This window comes from Nicotiana tomentosiformis, chromosome 6, assembly GCF_000390325.3.
Source record: "Nicotiana tomentosiformis chromosome 6, ASM39032v3, whole genome shotgun sequence".
Lineage (NCBI taxonomy): Eukaryota > Viridiplantae > Streptophyta > Magnoliopsida > Solanales > Solanaceae > Nicotiana > Nicotiana tomentosiformis.
This window is the reverse complement of record NC_090817.1, coordinates 7,572,801-7,596,719: the sequence shown is the minus strand read 5'-3', so window position 1 is coordinate 7,596,719 and position 23,919 is coordinate 7,572,801. Positions and strand designations below refer to the sequence as shown.

Here is a 23,919-nt window from a genome sequence, read left to right as displayed (position 1 = left end):
TCGTGTCCCGTTTTCAAATGGAACGAATGGATTTGCCGCCGGTCGCTGATGATTGGGTTGTTCAGGCTTTTACTCAAGGACTCAATATTCGAAGCTCGGTGGCTTCGCAGCAATTAAAGCAAAGCTTGATAGAATACCCTGCCATTTCCTGGACCGATGTACACAATCGGTATCAATCGAAAATCAGAGTCGAAGATGATCAACTCGGGGCACCTTCAAAGTCTATATATCCCGCCAGGACTCTCGATAGAGCCAAGAGGGACATTAATCGTGAACCAGGATCAAATGGGGATCGATATCGGCCCTATAATGGAGATCGAAGGAGTAGTGTGTCGGGGCGGAACCCTGTAAGAAACGACAGGAGAAGTGATCAAGGTCGAAGCAACTGGGGACTCATGACCAAAAATGGCTTCGACAGGTCCATCGGGCCTAAAGAAGAACCGAGGCTATCAAAATACAACTTTAATATCGACGTTGCCGCCATCGTATCTGCTATCGGGCGCATCAGTGATACTAAATGGCCTCGACCTTTAAAATTTGATCCATCTCAAAGGGACCCTAACCAGATGTGCAAATATCATGGAACTCACGGTCATAGAACGGAAGATTGTCGACAGCTGAGAGAAGAAGTAGCCCGTTTATTCAACAATGGGCACCTTCGAGAATTCTTGAGCGACCGAGCCAAAAACCACTTTAGAAACAGGGATTCTAACAAACAGACATGACAAGAAGATACCGAACATCAACATGTCATAAATATAATCATCGGTGGAGTCGACATCCCAAAATGGCCAATGTTGAAACGCACCAGAATCTCCGTCACCAGGGAGAAACGAACTCGAGACTACATACCTGAAGGAGCCTTATCCTTTAGCGACGAGGATGCGAAAGGGATCATAAAACCTCACAATGATGCACTGGTAATATCTGAACTCGTAAATAAAACTAGAATCAAACGTGTGTCAATTGATCCAGGTAGCTTGGCCAACATCATTCGATCGAAGGTCGTAGAATAGCTCGGTCTACAAGACGAGATCATGCCAGCAGTCCGAGTCCTAAACGGGTTCAACACGGCATGTGAAACCACCAAAGGAGAGATAATGTTACCCATCAATACCACCAGAATCGTACGAGAAGATAAGTTTTATGTAATCGAAGGAGACATGAGGTACAACGCCCTTCTCGGAAGGCCATGGATCCACCACATGAGGGCAGTACCCAACCCTTCACCAAGTGTTAAAATTCCCAATTCCATGGGGATCAAGACAATCTATAGGGAACAACCGGTCACAAAAGAGATGTTTGTCGTTGAAGAAGTGGTTCTGATATCAACAATCTCGAAGGAACCGAATTCTGGCGCCGACCCAAAGGCCAAATAGCAATTACCAATTTCGGTAACAACCCAATCAGATAAGCAAAAGACTTGTGAAGATGATGATTGCGGGGTTTCCCGATCTTTTATAATCCCCGATGACTCCGACGCAACCAAATCGATGGTCGAAGAGCTGAAACAGGTTGTATTAATCGAGCATTTGCCCGATCTAAAGGTATACCTGGGCACGACACTAACTCCCGAGCTCAGGAAAAAATTTATTCAATTTCTTATAGTTAACATAGATTATTTTGCTTTGTCCCATCTTGACATGACAGGGATCCCACCAGAAATAACCACTCACAGACTAAGCATGGACCCAAAAATTAATCCGGTCAAGCAAAAGATGAGGCCCCAGTCCTAGGTCAAACATACTTTCATCAAGGACGAGGTATCTAAACTCCTAAAAATAGGATCCATTCGAGAGGTTAAATACCCAGATTGGTTAGCAAACGTAGTGGTAGTCCCTAAAAAAGGGAATAAACTAAGAATGTGTGTAGATTACAAAGATTTGAATAAAGTATGCCCCAAAGACTCTTTTTCTTTGCCCAAAATCGATCGTATGATCGATGCCACAGCCGGCCACGAGATCCTCAGTTTTTTCGATGCCTATTCCGGGTACAACCAAATACGGATGGACCCGAGTGATTAGGAAAAAACCTCCTTCATCACTAAAAATGGCACATAGTGTTATAATGTAATGCCGTTTGGATTAAAAATTGCCGGAACCACATACCAACGCCTAGTAAATCGGATGTTTGAAGAATAAATAGGAAAATCGATGGAAGTTTACATTGACGATATGTTGGTTAAATCCCTGCGAGCAGAGGACCATTTAAGGCATTTGCTTCCCCTTCAGTATATTGAAGAAGTACAACATGAAGCTGAATCCGGAAAAATGCGCGTTCAGAGTCGGATCAGGTAAATTTCTGGGATTCATGGTATCCAACCGAGGAATCGAGATCAACCCCGACAAGATCAAAACTATCAAAGATATCACGGTAGTGGATAATGTGAAGGTCATGCAAAGGCTAACCGGGCGCATTGCCGCACTTGGGTGATTCATCTCGAGGTCCTCCGATAAGATTCATCGATTTTTCTCGTTACTAAAGAAGAAAAACAACTTCACATGGACCCTGGAATGCCAACAGGCCTTGGAAGAACTTAAGCGGTATTTATCGAGCCCACCACTGCTTCACACACCGAGGACAGACGAACAACTATACTTGTATTTGGCAGTATTGGAGATAGCGGTAAATGGAGTCCTAGTTCGGGAAGAACAAGGTACGCAATTTTCGATTTATTATGTTAGCTGAACCTTGGGTGAGGCCGAAACTAGATACCCCCACCAAGAAAAATTGGCGCTCGACTTGCTAAGTGCCTCTAGGAAGCTAAAGCCATACTTCCAATGTCACCCCATATGTGTCGTAACTACTTACTCGTTAAGGAATGTTATGCATAAACCCGAACTCTCGGGCCGGTTGGCCAAATGGGCCATGGAAGTAAGTGGATACAGTATTGAATATCGACATCGGACCGCCATTAAGTCCCAAATATTGGCAGACTTAGTGGACTACTTTACACCGGCCCTGATACCTGAGGTCGAAAGAGAGTTATTGGTTAACTCTGGGACATCTTCGGTAATATGGACCCTCTTTACAAACGGGGCTTCAAATGCCAAATGGTTCGGACTTGGTATCGTATTAAAGCCACCAACATGTAATTTAATTAGACAATCTATTAAGACTGTGAAATTGACTAACAACGAGGCTGAATATGAGGCCATGATTGCAGGTCTTGAATTATACAAAAGCTTGGGAGCAAAGGTGATCGAAGCCACGTGCAACTCCCTCCTTGTGGTAAACCAAGTTAACGGAACATTCGAGTTCAGAGAAGAACGAATGCAGAGATACTTAGACAAGTTACAGGTGGCATTACATCGGTTCAAAGAATGGACTTTGCAACATGTACCTCAGGATCAAAACAGCGAAGCCAATGCCCTCGCTAACTTGGGATCGTCGATCGAAGATAACGAGTTCAATTCAGGAGAAATCGTGCAGCTTATGAGATCGGTAGTGGAAGAAGGCCATGCCGAGATCAATTCAACGAGCCTAACTTGGGACTAGGGGAACAAGTACGTGGAGTATCTCAGAACCGGAAATTTGCCATCAGACCCAAAACAATCGAGGGTCTTGCATACAAAAGCAGCCCGATTTAGCTTGGCCGAAGACGGAACCTTGTTTAGAAGAACATTCGATGGTCCACTTGCAAAATGTCTGGGACCGGGGGATATTGAGTACGTTCTTAGGGAAATCCACGAGGGTACTTGTGGAAATCATTCGAGCGCCGAGTCGCTGGTTCGAAAAATAATCAGAGTTGGCTACTACTGGATCGACATGGAAAAATATGCAAAGGAGTTTGTTCGGAAATGTGATGAATGCCAAAGGCACGCTCCGATGATCCATCGACCTGGGGAGCCACTGCATTCGATTTTGTCACTATGGCCTTTCATGAAATGAGGGATGGACATCGTCGGCCCCCTCCCTTGGGCACCCAGTAAGACTCAGTTTATTTTATTTATGACTGACTATTTCTCTAAATGGGTGGAAGCACATGCATATGAGAAGATCGGGGAAAAAAGTTATTGATTTTATCTGGGACCACATCGTGTGCCGATTCGGGATACCGACCGAAATTGTGTGCGACAACAGGAAATAATTTATTGGCAGCAAAGTAAGTAAGTTTCTCGAAGACCATAAGATCAAAAGGATATTATCCACTCCCTATCACCCTGGTGGGAATAGACAAGCTGAGTCTACCAACTAAACCATACTCCAAAGCCTTAAAAGAGGTTAACCGACGCAAAAGGAAAATGGAAGGAAATGCTACCTGAGGTCCTATGGGAATACCGCACAACCTCGAAATCCAGTACCGGGGCCATCCCATTCTCTTTAGTTTATGGCACCGAAGCTTTAATACCGGTCGAGGTCGGGGAGCCAAGTATCAGATTCTGATATGCAATAAAAGAATCAAGTGACGAGGCCATGAGTACAAGCCTGGAGCTATTAGATGAAAGGCGTGAAGCCGCCATTGTTCGATTGGCTTCCCAGAAGCAGCGGATCGAGAGGTATTACAACCGAAGGGCTAACCTTCGATACTTTAATGTCGGGGACTTGGTATTAAGAAAAGTCATGCTAAGCACCCGAACCTCGAACGAAGGAAAATTGGGCCCAAAATGGGAAGGACCATACCAAATTATAAAGATCACCGGAAAGGAATCCTACAAGCTCGGAACAATGAACGGCGAGCAATTACAAAACAACTGGAATAGAACTCACTTAAAGCGATATTATTTCTAAGGTACGGCCCCAATTCTTTTACATTCCAAACTGACACTTGCAGGCAACCTACAAAGGATAATACGAGATATTAGGTCTGAAAGAACACGTTACACTCTTTTTCCCTTAAACCGATTTTTTTCCAAATGGGTTTTTCGGCAAGGTTTTTAACGAGGCAACAAGTAAATCGTGCTAACTTTGAATCAAAGGCCGGCTATGAACCGGTTGCAATGATCACGACATCATTTGAGGTTGCATTTGAGGCCTCTCTTCGGTCAACCTCAAACACTGGGGGGCAAGATCCTTGAGGATATCGAATTTAACATGGCATTTCATCTTCGAGATTAAAGGGCCTCGATCAACAGGATTTATTATAAGGGCCAAACGGTCAAATGAACTGTGCCCGCTCAAATCAATCAACCCTTGGCACTAAACATGTATACATGTACAACTATTATGTTCAAGAATAAAAGAGCCTCCTTTGCATATAAACATCTCGTTCTCAAAAACGTTTCTTGCATTTTTTCAAGGGATTCCCTACAACTAAAGATATCAAGCCTAAGGGCAACCTTTATCTGAGTTCGAACATTCATTCGCAGAATAAACATCAAGCCTAAGGGCAATCTTAAAAACCGAGTTCGAACATTCACTCGGGGACTGCCGATCGAAAAACAATCTCGGATGTTCCAAGATACCAGATTACGAGGGGATAAAAGCTTATTTGACATTGCCCGAATTTAAGGGCTAAGGCCATTCCGAGTTAATAAAACTCGAGGGAATAAAGCTTATTTGGTATTGCCCGAATTTAAAGGCTAAGGCCATTACGAGTTAATAAAACTCGAGGGCATAAAGCTTATTTGACATTGCCCGAATTTAAAAGCTAAGGCCATTCCGAGTTAATAAAACTCGAGGGCATAAAGCTTACTTGTCATTGCCAGAATTTAAAGGCTAAGGCCATTCCAAGTTAATAAAACTCGAGGGCATAAATCTTATTTGGCATTGTCCGAATTTAAAGGCTAAGGCCATTCCGAGTTAATAAAACTCGGAATGGCATAAATCTTATTTGGCATTGTCCGAATTTAAAGGCTAAGGCCATTCCGAGTTAATAAAACTCGGAATGGCATAAATCTTATTTGGCATTGCCCGAATTTAAAGGCTAAGGTCATTCCGAGTTAATAAAACACGAGGGCATAAAGTTTATTTGGCATTGCCTGAATTTAAAGGCTAAGGCCATTCCGAGTTAATAAAACTCAAGGGCATAAAGATTATTTAGTATTGCCCGAATTTAAAGGCTAAGGCCATTCCAAGTTAATAAAACACTCAAGGGCATAAAAGATTATTTGGTAGCGCCTGAACTGAAAAGGCTACGGCCATATTAACACAATTCGGAGACGTCCGAGGCTTGTAACAAAAGCAAGGCCTTTGAAAAACTCCTATAACCGGTTCTAAAGACTGCCCTCGGCAAGGCTATAAAACTAAGGTATTTCAGGGACAAATTATCGGTAAGGTTTGTTCGAACATTCGAACACAACCTAATTATTTCATGCTAAGGCATCTCGACCTTTGCGAATACAAATAAAGCAAAGAAGAAATTCGAAAGTTATGAAAAGGAAAAGCTTTATATATCAAAATTTCTTTGCAAAGGCTGAATAGCCCCATTACATGTTATATACTACGGCCAAAGTGCCTTGAAAAAAAGGCAGTACAAAAATTTTAAATGGCCTAATATTCACCGGGGACTGCGTCATCACCTTCGGGTCTTCTTCATCACTGGACTCACCCGACTCTTCAGACGCCTCCGAATCCTCCTCGGAAAAAGCTAGCCTCCGAGCATTGGTTTCTCATGTCTTGGTGTTCTCGATTTCGGTCAATATGTCGAAATTCTGAGCATGGACTACCTTGAGGGTCTCCCTTAGGGATTCCCACTTCGCATGCTTCACCATATTTTTTGTCTGCTCCTGGATAGCCTCGACATCAACTTTGAGCTGGGCCATTCTTTTATCAGCTTCATTCCGGGCCGAAATAACTTCCGGGCCGTAATAACTTCTCTTGACTAGAAACAGCCAAGCTTAGCTGAGATTGGAGTCCCTCGATCATTTTGGCCTACGCCAAGTTCTTCTCCTTTGCAGCCCGAAGCTGAACCTCAGCAGAAGCCAACTATGTCCGGGCAGTCTCTTTCTCCGAGGCTAAGCTATCCATATTTTTCTTCCATTCTTCGGTCTCGGCTTTGACCGCATCCATCTCCCCTCGGAGTTGCTTGATCACATCAAGTTTTTTCTGAACCTGCGGGCAAGGATCATTAGCTACTAAGTCTGACTCATCATCACTAACTTCAAATACTATTCTTACCTGCTCGACCAGGTCAGAATGTTCCCTACGAGCCGCCTCCAGCTCAACTTGGGATTTTTTATTAAGGAGCTTATAAGCATCCCTCTTTTCGGCAAGCCCCCGGGTCTCGGTCTCAAAATATTTTGACTCCTCCCGGTATCGAAGAAAAGCCTCGTGATAAAGCACCGAGGCCTACAAACACAAAGCAAAAACGTTATAATTATTCATGATTAAAGCTAAGTACATAATGAAGGGACATTCGAAATTACCCGATTCAATGCCTGTTGAGCTTCGTTGAATAGGAATGGCACCTCTACCTCGTTCATTTTTGTTTGATCCTCTTCGGTCACCAAATACCGAAGGTAACTGGTAATCCCCACCGGGGAAAAATAAACCCGGGCATCCTCCGGGATAGACATATAAATTGCCCGTCTCCGAGTAGGTTCAACACTCGGAGCTGGGAACTGGTTCACTAATCGTGGGCTTGAAGAAGGCCCATCGGCTTCCGGGGATGGTGTCTTTTTTGGTACTGGTAAATCGCCCAACCCGGTAACATCCTCTGAGGCGGTAGATTCCAGGCCATCGAAGAAATGATGAAGAGAGTCTACTACTCCTTGGGTCCCCTCGCCGAGGTTACATTTCAGTGTCTGACCTCATTTATCATCGAATCAGTAAACGAAGGAGACCAGAGAGGTCGATCACCCCAAGCGCCTCCTTAGGCATATTATCTTCTGATCGAGAAGTACCGGCCAAATCCCCTTTGTCATCTTCCCCAGCTCGAAGCGAAATTGTCTCGACCTTCCCTGGTTCAGAGGCTTCGGCTGCTACTTCTTCTACGGCCTCCCTGATTTGAGGCAGTTCAGAACCACTTCTCACACGGGCCACCAAATTGGAATATTCTTCTTCTTCTTCTTCAGACTCATCCCTCAACCGATGGAGTGAGTCCGATGAGAGCTCTCGGGCACTAGCGTCTTTGGTTTTACGCACCAATCACTTCCTCGATTTTTTCTTTTCTGAGTCCGAGGGACTCAAAGCTTTTCTTTTCTTCTTCTCTTTGACCTGTTTCGAAGCAGGGGGATCAGTGTGTACATCATCATCAGTTGGTGGAGGCCTCATCTCGACGTCCTTTGGTAAACCTGCAAAATGAAAATATAATGGATCAGAGACCGATGATGAAAAAATGAGATCAGATATATTATTACAAAAAAACTCTTACCATGATTACGGGCCTCTCATCGGCCTTTCGAGAGTTCACGCCATAAACGCTCGGAGTAAGGTCTCTGTGTCACGATGCCCTCGACCCACTCTTTAAGTTCAGGAACGGGGTTTCGGCATTTGGGCGACAACTGCATCACATAACATCTATGAGAAATCAACTGAATGAAAAGCAATAAAAGGAATACTGAAGGCAAAGCTAAACTTACGTTTCATGTTCCATTTCTCAGGAAATGACATGTCCGCAGCCGGGATTATGTCTGAGGTCCTCACTCGAACAAATAGACCGAACCAGCCCCGGTCTCGATCCTCATCTATACTCGAGAATAAGGTCTTGGTGGCTTGGCGTGCAAGCTTAATTAACCCTTCTCGGTAAAGTCGAGGGTTGTATAGGCGCATGAGATGGTCGATGGTGAATGGACATCCCTCGACCTTACTCACAAAGAATTGAAGCTGAATAACGATCCTCCAAAATGAAGGATGTATCTGCCCGAGCGTCACATCATACCTTTTGCAAAAGGCTATGATAACCTGGTCTAGAGGACCCAGCGTGAAAGGGTAAGTGTAAACACTTAAGAAACCCTCCATGTTGGTGGTGATTGATTCTTCAGAGGTAGGAACCACTACGAGTTTGCCTACCCAGTTGCAATCCTCTTTAACTTTATCGAGGATGATGTCTGTAATCGTACATATGTACCTCGAGGCCAGTTCACATTGACCCGGTACCATGGGCGTATTCTCAACTTTGAAGTCAGCCACAGTAGGTCACCCGATAGGGATATATGATCTCAGAGGAAGTTCCTCAGTAGCAGCGTGAGAAACGTTTTCAGAAGGCTTTGAAGAAGAAAGTGCTCTTTTTGAGGAACAGATTTGAAGTCTTTGCCATTTTTATAAAAAACGGAGCAAAGAGATTGTTGATAAGGGGAAGCTTTGAGGTTAACAATGAGAAAACCAGAAGATGAAGAAGGTGAAGTTTTCTTAGAACACAAGAAGGATTTAAGCGTAAAAGTTCTAAACAAACGAATTAAAGGGTATTTATAGTATTCCCAAACGGCAGTTCAAATCACGGCGGTGCACATCCCGAGGTGGCCGACCATTGACTGACACTCATTTAATGCCTTGAAGACTGGACTGACGGGATATTTTCACTATTCTTACCACCTACGTCACGAATTCGTCGTCATGATTTATCGAAGGAAAAACTGAGGGTTCATATCGTTTTTTACCGTTTACTCTCCAAAAAACGAGGGGACTATACGTATACGGGTAAAACCGAGCTCGATGCTTGATCGAGCATCTGGAACAATAGACCAAGCTCGAATCATCTATTAGAGATCGAAGGTCGTGAAACCGAGCTCAATATCGAGGTTCGAAGTTCGACAAGACCATCATATTCGCCCTCGAGTTTACCGAAGGCACCACCGATCTTGCTTCTAACGGCCTCGGGGAAAAGCATCGCCAACTCATCCGACAAGGATCCATGATTTTCGCCATTAACCAGTCATTATGACAAAAATTACGGGATTAAGTCAAAAAAGGGGCCAACGGTCTACAAAATCAAGGACTTATGTTTTTTTATTAAAGAAGGTCTTAAAAGTAAGATCTCCCCCAATATATATAAGGGGGACTTGATGGGATGGATAGGATCTTTTCACCCATTAATTAAAATTTTCGGGTTAAGCCTTAAAATAGATATTTTTTTTTGTAGGGAACGCTTTCTCTTTTAATGGATCTCATGGGATGCGAATCCGAATTAGTGGGGCTCAATGTATATACCGGACACATATGAAAAGAAAAAAAGGAACTTAAAAAGGCCAAAGGCCCTGTTCAATAATCCTATCTGGTGATACTACTATAATTATAATAAACAAAAAGAGAATATGAACAAAATAATGTGTCTACCATGAGACTTCACATGAGTAGGGAACAATTCATTTACTTTGTCTTAATTGTCATGAAAATAATACAATATCCAATTAGCTCCTCACATGCTTTTTGCTCTTTTTTGGTACATTTGTCACATGCAAACCGAGCCAGAGTGGGTGGGAATATTAAGAAAAAAAGATTAATTAGCAATTAAGATTAGGTCAATCATGGAACTTATTAATTAAATTAGACACTTTTAGATATTACTAGTGTCAGTTTGCTTGTAGTTTTTATCGAGTTTAGTTCATCTGCCCCATACAACATTTATTGTTATACAAGTATTCTTGGATTTCTTATTTGGTGCCAATCATATGTTATTAATACCGGTCTATTCACATAGTTATCTTGGTCATTAAAATAATAACCGAGGTCCCGATTAATTTGCGCACACTATTTCATTAGGTATCTATTACCTCCTACCATTACAAGTATCGAGTAATTCTATTCACGAACGCATAAAGAAATAGGAAGAAACCATCTAGCGATAATTTGAACCCAAATCTTTCATAATCTTCACTCGTATCATTAACCATTAGACCACACTCTTAAATGCTAGTGTCTTAGTAAGTAAGTTAATTCCCGATTGTTAAAGAAATAAAATGATGCATTATCACCGCTAACAAAAAGCAAATCAAAAGCATAAACAGTCGAATTTGCATCAGCAAAAAAGCAGCTAACAACCAACAAGATTGTACTAGCATGGTGAGTATACTTTTATCCTCGACAATAGGTTTTTGGTTCGAGTTTTGCATATAAAAACACCTTTATTAGAGAACGATTTATCCGTTAATATAAAACTTTTCGGTATGAACTTGTATTTAATCAGACCCCAATACAGACAATTACCAAACATTGGGAGGAAACCACAAAACAAGCAACTAATTGCAAAACACATGTTTAATGGAAAAGAAGAAAGAAAACAAAAGATACAATGATTCATGAGACACAAAAATTAAGCTAAATAATTATTGTGCGTAATTGGTTCAACATGTAATCCACTAGCTGCTACACATGATTTGAGTTGCAATGTATCGGGGCTAAATTAATTTGGAACTTTAGCAAAGTAAAAAGTGTAATCCGACACTAACATTTGATGTGACATAACCTTCATTTCTTCTGTCCATGCTTACATGATTATTATTTTGGAAAAAGGTCCGATTTTGTTGTTATGCTAAATTGCTAATCGAAATCGCACAATTTATTTTCTGTTACACTATTTGTTCTCCATTAGTTGCTCTTTGGTATAAAATTACACTTATCTTGGAGCTTCATTAAAAGTCAAGGGTAAAAACGAGTTTTTTTGTTTCAGCAAATGGAGCAATATCAGACCGAAAGTATAACAAGGATAAAAGCTGGTCAATTTCGAATAGAGCATAGGCAAATTTGATCATTTTTTCGTTATTTTTTATGATGGTAAAAGTCGAATCGGATTATATGTCCCTTGACTACTATTTATGTTCGAGATGGGATAACTTGAAGTTGTTCTGGGAATCAAGGTTAAGTAGAAGCAGTAAGGAGTTAAACTAGAGTTAGTTATGTAACTAATTATTGGAAGGGTAGTTAGTTAGTTTGTGGTAATTTGGACATTTGTCAATGAGCAGTCAGTTAGATGTAGGAGTTAGTCGCTTGTATAGATAGAAGATTAAATCAATGAGAAGTCAAGCTCATTCATTTTCATTTTCTGCTGTGTTCTCGAAGCTTCACATAAGCTCTTCTTCTTCTCTGCATCTCCATTAACGTAGAGTAGAAAGCTTGAGCTGAATATGAGCTGAATGTGCAGAATTTTCACATGGTATCAGAGTTTTACGGTTGTTAGTGCAGTTGTATCTTCGATCCAATTCTTCAAATTTCATTTTCTTCGAAGCAATCACAAACTGAAACATGGTGATTGACGATACCGAGCCGGAAAAGCTGAGTCACAATCATCCATTGTTCATGCATTCTACTGACACTTCAGGTAAAATATCGATTTCTCTTCAATTGACTAGGCCAGAAAATTACTCTGTTTGGAGTCGAGCTATGAGAATTGCAATCCTAGAAAGGAACAAACTAGGGTTCATAGACGACACCTGTAAAAGAGAGGATTTTGGGCCAAATTTGGTTGATCTTTGGGAGAGATGCTATGCTATTGTTCTATCGTGAATCATGAATTGTGTGTCGAAGGAACTGTATAGTGGAATAGTGTACTCGACAAATGCCTCCTCAGTTTGGGGAGATTTGAAGGAATGATTTGACAAAATTGATTGCTCTAGGATTTTTCAAATACATAAGAAAATTGCTACTATAACTCAGGGAACCAGTTCCATTTCTGCTTATTTTTCAAAGTTGCGGCTGTTGTGGGCTGAGTTTGACAGCCTAGCTCCAATTCCTGGATGTGATTGTGCCAAATCACGTGAATTTGTAGTGTTCATGGAGAGGCTGAAGTTGTTACAGTTTCTAATGGGATTCAATGAGTCCTATGAGCAGACAAGGAGCCACATTCTAATGATAGTGCCAGTGCCTACAATCAACAAAACCTACTCGATGTTGATGGAGAGTGAAAGGAAGAGGAGCATAGCAAATGATGATACTAGAGAGGTGACAACACTCATGACAACAAGGGCAAATAATTCTGCACAAAAAGGGAAAAGGAACTACAACTTGTACTGTAATTATTGCAAACTCAAAGGGCACACTCGTGAAGGATGCTACAAGTTGATAGGATATCCTGCTGACTTTAAGTATAAAAAGAAGCCTGGTGTTGGAGCTGCTCACAATGCTATAGTGGAGGATCAAATAAGGCATGATGCATTGGCAAATACTGGTGGGGGAGCAGACAAATTAAACACCACAGATGGGATCCAAGGACCATACTTCACACCAGAACAATAAAATCAAATACTGAAGCTACTCAGCAAGGATGACACATGTGAAGGTTCAAATTCAATTGGCATGGCCAACATGGCAGGTACTATTAATGCTATTCTAGCAGATGCACACATAAAATATTGGATTGTTGATTCTGGAGCCACAAATCATATGGTAGCTGACTTAAATATGTTTATTACAAAAATAAAAAGTGATAAAAATGAAAGAAAAAGGGTATATTTGCCAAATGGTGAGACTACAGTTGTGACACATCTAGGATCCTGTAGATTGGCTAATAACATTGAAATAGATGATGTCCTATATATACCGAAATTTAGGTATAATCTTCTGTCAGTCTCTAAAATAACCAAAGAGTTGTTACACCCCATGTTTTTATACGTAAAAGTACGCCATAAGTAAATTGATGAAATCTCGGAAATAAGATATTACATCCCGCATTTTCATACGTTAAAGTTTCGTCGTAAGGTAATCGACGTAAGTTCGGAAATGGAATTATTTTAAGATTATATGTATTATGCTATTTCAAACAAGTGATGAGTAAATTCGTGAAGGTGAGAGGGAAAGCAAATCGAAGAAAATGAATTTCGTCGAAATTTGACAATTTGGGATAAAATACGGTACAAGCAAAAATACTCGGTATTTATGGACTAGTATCATACAAGGTACCACATGACCATAATAGTATGATGTATAAAGTGTATTAAAAATAATAAAATTTTAAGTAATTTGAGATAATTTTTAATTATGCGGGTAATTGATTAATTACCGGGTAGCGGGATATTACCTAATTAATTAATTAATTGATTATAGAATAAGATTAAAATCTCCACCCCACCCCCACGTGGCAGCTTTTGCCTTAAACAAATTGTGACTCATGCCTTTAGTCCATTCAATTAGTAGGCACATGGACATTAATTCATTTAGTCAATTTAGCAAGTGGAGTAAGCGACTCTTGCCTTCTTAAGCTATTTACACGTAGAAGGTGGAGTCATATTAGTCATTGAACTTGTCTTCCATGGATATCAATCCATTTTGACAAAATCATGATATACTCAGAAAGGCTTCATAAAGAATAAAAGTGAGGAAAATTTTGAAAACTTCATACTACAACAGCAGCAATTAACAATCAGATGCTAACTTCACTTTCTAGGATTTTAAATACAAAGACCATTTCATTCTCAAAGACTACAAATCAGACGTGAGGTTTTGGAGATTAGCAAGGTGAGTTGTTACAAATTGCTACAATTTCGTAGAAATTCTTACAAAACACTACAACGTAATTTCTTCAATCAATGAGGTTTCTTAGCACATTAACAATGGGATTTTGTAATTCTAAGGGAGTACGGTGCAATCCTTCTCAAGAATATCGTACGGATTTTTTGCCCTACTCCAGGTATGTTAAGGCTATCCCTCATTTCCTTTTGGCATGATCCGTACGATACAAACGAAACGAGTAAATACACAACCTTCACAAATAACTCTATTCATAGAAATACTAGGGATGTCTATATTCTTGATTTTCTATTTAAATTATTATTATATCCTCTGTTCATGGGTCTCGAAAAAATATGTATTTGATAAAGTTTGTCCGAAAGGCATATTGACTTTATGATATTCGAGAAATCTTATTAACATATTTCTTATGCATTTCATGTATTTATACATGTACATTGACCCATGACTAGATTGCGTTATATACGTGTATATTATATGTATTTGGGATATGGGAAGAGATTATGGTATTATATATGCACCACCACCTGATCAGCTGGTATACGTTGATGATTTTCCCACAGTGGCCGAAATGATATGATGGGATGCCCTCAGAGGCTTGATGATGTTATGAACACATATACCTATGCATGGTATAACATTTATACGCATATGCATGATATTATAATAAGTGAAATGGTTCATAGAGCTATGCAGACGTATATGTCGAGTCTTTTACTCCATGTTTCTCTCATATCTATTATTTACTGATTTTCATTCCCTACATACTCGTTATATTATTTGTACTGACGTCCCTTTTGCCTGAGGACGCTGCGTTTCATGCCCGCAGGTCTCGATAGACAGGTCGAGAGTCCTCCAAGTAGGCGATCAGCTCAACAGAAGATATTGGTGCACTCTATTTGCTCTGGAGTTGCTTGTTTGGTCAGTATGATTTAGATGTGTATGGTTTGGTATGGCGGGGCTCTGTCCCGACCTTTATGACAATTATGTACTTTTAGAGGCTTGTAGACATATATCGTGTACGCGAAAGATTGTACGGCCTTGTCGGCCTATGTTTTGAGTTTATAAATGATCATGTTGGCCTATTAGGCCCGTATGTCAAGTGTATATGATGAAGTAATAAGAAAGATACGTTACGTTAGTACTCAGTTGAGTAAGGTACCGGGTGCCCATCGCGGCCCATCGGTTCGGGTCGTGACAAAAGTGGTATCAGAGCAGTTTTGTCCTAGGGAGTCTACAAGCCGTGTCTAGTAGAGTTTTGTTATGGGTGTGTCGTGCACCACACTTATAAGTAGGAGGCAACATGGCATTTAAGAATGTCACTCTTTCTTCTTACTCTAGATCGTGTGGTAGAGCTCAGTTGTAAGAACTCAATTTTTTAAACTCTATCTTAATCATATTACGACGATGCTTACATCTAGAAAGACGATTGGTCAGAGATATAGTTGTAGAAGAATTGAGTTAGAGGAAACTCGATTTTATGCATCATGCTTATGATGAGTAAATGCAAGGTCTTCAGTAGATCACATGTGTGTAAGCTTCTTGATAAGGAGCCTTAAGGAAAGTATATCTATCCACCAATTTGGTGAAAAATAATGAGAGACTCAGAAGATAGATACAAGTTTCAACAAGTAAAAGAAGCAAGGTAAAGAAGGGAACGAGGTACCCAGTTAGTGAAGATGATCATTATCTACAACTCAGAAAATAGATATAAGCATTTTGAGTTACCTTCGACAGTAACAGAGGTATGCACAATTGGCCACATCGATCTCGGTTATGCCCTATGAGAGCTAGCAGATATGGTTTAAGACAAGACGGGATATCAGGATCCGGCTGGGGTTAAAATAACCCAAAATGACGAATGGATTGTTTGTCGTTTATTGACATCTCCGAATGATATTGCAAATGTGCTAGTAGATCTCCTTGTGAGACACCTAGATGGTGCACTCTAAAATAGTACAGCTAGATATGAGTACTACAAGGACGTGCACTGGAATCATAGAAGGGGTAAATATTACCTTAGTGTGGCTTCCGTCCCTAGTAGAGAAAGAATGTTTGGAAATTCGAAGAGCCAATGGATTGAGCAAGGGGAGCTAAAAGTAAAAGAATGTTTTGTTCTAATTTTCAGAATAAAGTGATAGATAGAAATATTAGCAGGGAAGTACGAAGAGGGATAATGAAGCATTATGAGTAAGATGTGACACATGGATGTCAACGGTAGAGTGTTACAGAATCTATAGTCAAATGAAGAAAGAGACGGGAGGTGATGGGCCTTAAGACAACAAAAGAGTATAGGCCATAAAGTCATATCCTCATTTTGAGAAATAAGTTCGTGACTCCAACGCGACTACCAAAAGAAAAAGTTAGATCCCAGAGTAATAAGAAATCAGCATGGACAGATAAACAAGATAACTAAGCATGAACTAGGGACCGAGTAGTTGTCGGTATCATGAGAATTTCAGAGATTGCATTCCGGCGATAATAGAATGGACAACAGAAGAAGATTCATGAAAAATTCAGAGAATGGTCATTCAGGAAGACGCTTCCCCAAAGTAAGCAAGGTGAGTAAAGTTAAGCTTAAGGGACTGTATGTGCCAGTTACACTAAGTGTCACCCTCGCGAGCGAGGAATTTTGTCATCTTCGGTGCAGAAGGATTTTCGCAAGGCGAGTAAGGTCATAAATGATGTGAAAAGACGATAAAGATGAAGAGGTAAAACATCTATAGGTAGATCGTCGTAGCGCTAAATCTCAGTACTCCTCTATAGAGGGGAATATGAAGTGATGTGGCATTAAATCAGAATTTAGTAGTTCTAGTAATTATGGAATGGTAAAGGAGGAATGCTATAAAAATGAGAAAGGAATGAGATTGCACTTATTCAAACCCTACAGATATGCTACGAGTTATGCAAGAACGACGTCAAGGAGAGGAAGTAAGGGTTCCTTCCCGGGATGTTATTGATAGATAAGGAGCCAGTGTGAGACGTAAGTTATGACAAATGAAATAACCCAAGAAAGATTACGCGACAATATTAATATGAGGACGGGCCAACGAATAGTTAGCAGTTGATTCAGGAAGAGCCTAGTTATGGCTAGACAAGAGGATACAAACAAATCAACAGATCGTGCAAGATAAATATAGTGAACCCCAACATAGAGAATTCAGCCTTGCAGTAATGTCATTATAATACTTGAGATACATTCAGATAGAAGTCGGGGTAGTTAAAGGTACCGCATGAATGTTACGGGAATAAAAGAGAGTGCCACTGGGAAGACAGTCAAAATATCAGTTCAGAAGCAACCCTACAAGCACAAGGGCATGGAGGTGAGCAACTACGGATAATTATAGGCAAGGAAGGACATCAAAAGGTCCGTAATAAGCTCACAACTTTACAAGAGTCAAGGGTTCTCCCTAATTACTACAACGAAAGACTAGCTGAGGAAATAAGGAAGAAGGCTTCAACCTAAGCACAACGACCTAAAGAGGAAATGGTCGTATAACAACAGTCTCACAACAACATTGTAAGCACTCCAAAGGAAAATGGCACCTACCATGGCTAATGAACGGGAAGTAAAATTAAAAGTAATATTCGAGATCATATGAGTTGCACGAAAACTCTGGCATGTGTGGGAACTAAGATAAGCTAAGTATGCACGCAACAAGATGGCAGAAAGACCTGGAAAAGTAATAGCTTACGTTAAAGAAAGCTAAGAAGGAACGAAAGGAACTATTCGATCAATGACCCCGAGTTGGTGACGTTATGAATGCACTTAAGAGTTTAGAGTTTTATACCTGCAACATATATGTTGACAATCATACAGCCATAGAAGATTTCGGTATAAGTTAAAAGAAAGAATTGAGCCAAGGTCATAGACAAAGGATCGAATTGTTAGAAGATCGAAGCATGGATATTCCATAGCGTCCTTGAAGGGCTAAAGTAGTAACTAACACCATGAGCCGCAGATCGGACGATAGATTAAGCCTACATAAAGATTGATCAGAGGGAAGAGGAAACTAAAGAGTTACATCAACTAAGTAAATTAGGAGTCTGATTATTGGACCTAGGAAATTTTCAAAATCGTGATCGAGAACATTGCAGGATCACCCTTAATATCAGAGGTACAAGAGAGATAGTACAACAACCATAGTCTATATAACGGCTCTATGATAAAGCTAGTTAGAAAAGTAACAGCCTCATAAGAAGTCAGTATGAAGCTCTCACCGGATTGTAGTATTATAATAAAGCTTCAAGTTGTGGATGTGAATCATACCTATGTGGAAGGGAGGTTATGAAAGAGATAGAAGATATGATGTGAGATTTTAAGGTAAGTAAGGTAAAGGTGAACAACGTACAAGATACTCAAATGCATAAGGTTGTGAATAGTCCATACTTCGGATAGAAGGCTAGAAGCACGGGGATTCAGTATCCAGGAATGATAGCGGCATCATCAATGGTATATTCTCCAGCCTATGGTTTCTAGGTATTGAGAGGCCTAGTCAGGAGACAAAGAAGAGTTAGAGACGATGTGATATCTCGCTTGATGTTCCAGAATAACATAAGAAAATATATGGGGCAAGCAAGTTGAAGGAAGGTTGCAAGTAGTATAAATAAATATGTGTAGGTCGCAAGATAAAGTATGGTAGAACGACAAGGTTTTAGGAAGACAAGAGTGAGGATAAGAAAAGGCAAGTGAGAAGATGACGAAAATGGATAAGTCCTCGGGATTAAGCCCGTGAAAATAAGAGAGCTAATGATTTCTCTAAGTTATAGAAAGCTCAGTATAGCCTGAATGAACTCAAAGGAGTCTAAGACTAGTAGCAGAGGTGGAATGCTGCCCTAGTAGTAGAATGAGGGTGTAACAGTGATAGATAAAGGATGACGTTCGGACCTTCGATTGAGTAATGATTTGAAGAGGATTTCACGAATTATACGGAATTAAAATACCCACGTAAGTAAATCACATTGGGATGCTATAAAATACGATTATTGAAGTACGGTATCGTCGCTAAGTGGATCAGGAAAATCATTTCAAATACTCCTCGATGCAACGTAAGCCCTAGTGGCAAAGTATTACGTAAGAAGATTCAAGTAATCAGTGGTATTTTGTAGAATAATATTGAGGTAAATCAACAATGGATGGACAAAAGTCAAAAAGTATGAGATGAGATTAGGTCGTCACTCTTAAGATGAACAGGTAATGAGAAAGCATTAAAGGACTTAGATTTATACATATGGGATAAGCAACAAAAGTAACCTGGGGTTAGGTAGCAGACCTCAGTAACGATAAATCGAAGTAAGAGTTATGGTATAGTATGACCCACCTAGATGTAGTAAAGTCATACGAATGGATAACTGGGTCTATGAAATAAGATATGTCAATATTCGTAAGTTCGACAAAGTATCGACCGAAGAACTTCAATACAGCTATAGATGCCCAGAGGGACATCTTATCAAGTTCTGTATATGTTCCCAAAGTGAGGCCTAAAGATTGGCTAAAAGATGAAGGGAAGAGTAGCATAGGAGCACATGCAAGGAAAAAGTCCTACGGGCTGCATGGCAGAAGGTAGCAAGAGTTACGAGATTGGAAGAATTCTGACCGCATACCGTGGTGTGAGAAAGAATCCAAAAGGAAGGAATGCCCCGGTCTTTGGATTTATTCAAAGAACAGTTGCCTAAATGGCAAGAAGAGTATTAAAGTATTCGCAAGAGTTATGGGTTATGGGAATGATAAGTGCATCAGTCAACATTCAAGGACGAATGTTCTAAAGGGGGGAATGATATTACACCCCATATTTTCATACGTAAAAGTACGCCATAAGTAAATTGATGAAATCTCGGAAATAAGATATTACATCCCGCATTTTCGTACGTTAAAGTTTCGTCGTAAGGTAATCGACGTAAGTTCGGAAATGGGATTATTTTGAGATTATGAGTATTATGCTATTTCAAACAAGTGATGAGTAAATTCGTGAAGGTGAGAGGGAAAGCAAATCGAAGAAAATGAATTTCGTCGAAGTTTGACAATTTGTGATAAAATACGGCCCAAGCTAAAATACCCGGTATTTATGGACTAGTACCATACAAGGTACCACATGACCATAATAGTATGATGTATAAAGTGTATTAAAAATAAGTAGAATTTTAAGTAATTTTAGATAATTTTTAATTATGCGGGTAATTGGTTAATTACCGGGTAGCGGGATATTAACTAATTAATTAATTAATTAATTATGGGATAAGATTAAAATCCCCACCCCACCCCCACATTATAGCTTTTGCCTTAAACAAATTGTGACTCATGCCTTTAGTTCATTCAATTAGTAGGCACATGGACATTAATTCATTTAGTCAATTTAGCAAGTGGAGTAAGCGACTCTTGCCTTCTTAAGCTATTTACACGTAGAAGGTGGAGTCATATTAGTCATTGAACTTGTCTTCCATGGATATCAATCCATTTTGACAAAATCATGATATACTCAGAAAGGCTTCATAAAGAATAAAAGTGAGGAAAATTTTGAAAACTTCATACTACAACAGCAGCAATTAACAATCAGATGCTAACTTCACTTTCTAGGATTTTAAATACAAAGACCATTTCATTCTCAAAGACTACAAATCAGACATGAGGTTTTGGAGATTAGCAAGGTGAGTTGTTACAAATTGCTACAAATTCGTAGAAATTCTTACAAAACACTACAACGTAATTTCTTCAATCAATGAGGTTTCTTAGCACATTAACAATGGAATTTTGTAATTCTAAGGGAATACTGTGCAATCCTTCTCAAGAATATCGTACGGATATTTTCCCCTACTCCAGGTATGTTAAGGCTATCCCTCCTTTTCTTTTGGCATGATCCGTACGATACAAACAAAACGAGTAAATACACAACTTTTATAAATGACTCTATTCATAGAAATACTAGGGATGTCTATATTCTTGATTCCTCATTTGAATTATTATTATATCCTCTGTTCATGGGTCTTAGAAAAATATGTATTTGATAAAGTTTGTCCGAAAGGCATATTGACTTTATGATATTCGAGAAATCTTATTAACGTACTTCTTATGCATTTCATGCATTTATATATGTACATTGACAAATGACCAGAAGGCATTATATATGCGTATATTATATGTATATGGGATATGGGAAGAGGTTATGGCATCAGCTGGTATACGTTGATGATTTGCCCACAGTGGCCGAAATGATATGATGGGATGCCCTCAGAGGCTTGATGATGTTATGAACACATATACCTATGCATGGTATGACATTTATATGCATATGCATGACATTATAAAAATGAAATGGTTCACAGAGTTATGCAGACATACATGTCGAGTCTTTTACTCCATGTTTCTCTCATATTTATTATTTACTGAATTTTATTCCTTACATACTCGGTATATTATTTGTACTGACGTCCCTTTTGCCTGGGGACACTGAGTTTCATGCTCACAGGTTTCAATAGACAGGTCGAGAGTCCTCCAAGTAGGCGATCAGCTCAGCAGAAGATATTGGTGCACTCCATTTGCTCCGGAGTTGCTTGTTTGGTCAGTATGATTTAGATGTGTATGGTTTGGTATGGCGGGGCTCTGTCCCGACCTTTATGACAATTATGTACTCTTAGAGGCTTGTAGATACATGTCGTGTACGCGAAAGATTGTACGGCCTTGTCGGCCTATATTTTGAGTTTATAAATAATCATGTTGGCCTATTAGGCCCGTATGTCACGTGTATATGATGAAGTAATAAGAAAGATACATTACGTTGGTACTCGGTTGAGTAAGGTACAGGGTGTCTGTCGCGACCCATCGATTCGGGTCGTGACAAGAGCTGCAATACTCCGTATGTTTCTTTCAACATTTATGTATATTCCATGACCTCTACAGTGGAATGGTGAAGGGAGTTGGTAGAGAAAGTGAAGGACTTTATCTGTTCCTTCAAAAATCTATCAACAACAACAACAACAACACTATAGCAAGAGGATTGACTGGAATAAAGGAGAATTTAAATATTTTACTGTGGCACAGAAGGCTTGTGCATGCATCGGCAGTAGCCGTAAAACAGATCTTAGGTTTGGGACAAGAAGAATGTAAAGTAGCGATAGATAGCTGTACAATATTCTCTTTAGCAAGGCATACTAGACTACCATTTCACAACAATACAAGTAGGTCTTCTGATGTTTTTGAGTTGTTACACGTTGATATGTGAGGACCTTACAATGTACCTACAGTTGATGGAAATAAAATATTTCTGACTATTGTGGATTATTGTTCGAGAACAACTTGGTTGTTTCTACTCAAACTTAAAAGTGATGTAATTGTGATGCGTATGAATTTCTTTTCATTGGTTAAAACTCAGTTTGGGAAAACCATCAAGATGTAAAGATATGATAATAGTGGAGAGTTCATCAACACCAAGTGTTTTCATTTATTTCAATATTTAGGGATAATACATCAGAGAACATGTGTTTATACTCCTCAGCAGAATGGGATTGCTGTGAGAAAACACAAATACATTCTAGAAATAGCAAGAGCAGTCAGGTTTCAAGGAGGTATCCCTCTGAAGTTTTGGGGACACTTTGTTCTAGCTGTAGTATATTTGATTAATAGAATGCCATCAGTTATTTTAGGAGGAAAATCATCTTATGAGATTCTTTATAAAAAAAAGAACAAAACTTGATCATTTGAGAGTAATAAGATGCCTTTATTTTGCTAAGAAGGTCCATAACCATGACAAATTTGCAGCAAGAGCAACTGCAATATTTATGATGGGATACTCAGTGGTCAGCAAAAGGGTACATACTATATGACCTCACTAATCGTGTGTTCTTTATAAATAGGGATGTTAATTTCAAGGAACATATTTTTCATTTCAAGCACAAGCCAGCTACACAACCATCATTGTTCTCAGAAGTTGAACCAAACAGTGATCCAAACCTAGACTACACAGCAAATGAGCTGACAGAAGTACAAGAAGAGGACTTGACAATTCAAGAGGAGGAATCCCATGCTCACTATGAGGAAACTCATGAAGATGTTGCTCAACAACAACATGAGAGTCACTCTCATAATGAACTGATGTATCAGAATGAAGATTAACCTGCAGCTTCTGAAGATCAACAAGAAGACTTATCCCATAATTCAACTTCTGAAGCTTCACAAAACTTCAGAAAGTCTACTAGAACAAAGAAACCTCCAGGAAGGGTATCAGACTACATCACTACACCTACCAGCACTACTTCAACCATCCCCTATCCTATTGATCACTCAGTCAATTACTCTTCTGTGCAGTCATCATACAAGAACTACATAGCAGTTTTCACTTCAATTGTGAAACCTAAAACATTTCATAAGGCTTCCAAAGATCCAAGGTGGGTGGAGGCCATGCGAGCTGAAATTCAAGCCTTGGAAGATAACCACACCTGGAAGTTAGTTTCCCTACCTAATGGGAAGATCCCTATTGGCTGCAAATGGGTGTTTAAAGTCAAATACAAAGCTAATGGTGAGGTTGAAAGGTTCAAGGCTCGATTGGTAGCTAAAAGCTATAATCAACAAGAGGGGCTTGATTACAATGAGACATTCTCCCAGTTGTGAAAATAGTCAATGTGAAATAAATCATGTCATTAGCTACA

The 23,919-nt window shown here is 39.7% G+C and overlaps 1 protein-coding gene across 1 annotated transcript; it reads left to right on the top strand.

The window, feature by feature from the left end:
* The first annotated feature begins 12,060 nt into the window (after positions 1 to 12,060).
* On the top strand, positions 12,061 to 13,050 carry LOC138893531 (uncharacterized). Its single transcript, XM_070178147.1, has 2 exons — positions 12,061 to 12,317; positions 12,432 to 13,050. The coding sequence occupies exons 1-2, from the start codon at positions 12,061 to 12,063 to the stop codon at positions 13,048 to 13,050; spliced, it is 876 nt and encodes a 291-aa protein (XP_070034248.1).
* The last annotated feature ends 10,869 nt before the right edge of the window (positions 13,051 to 23,919 follow it).

Coding starts and splice junctions, on each gene's coding strand:
- LOC138893531 (XM_070178147.1), top strand. CDS start 12,061: ATGGTGATTGACGATACCGAGCCGGAAAAGCTGAGTCACAATCATCCA. Junction 12,318..12,431: donor TGCTATGCTATTGTTCTATC/GTGAATCATGAA, acceptor TGATTGCTCTAG/GATTTTTCAAATACATAAGA.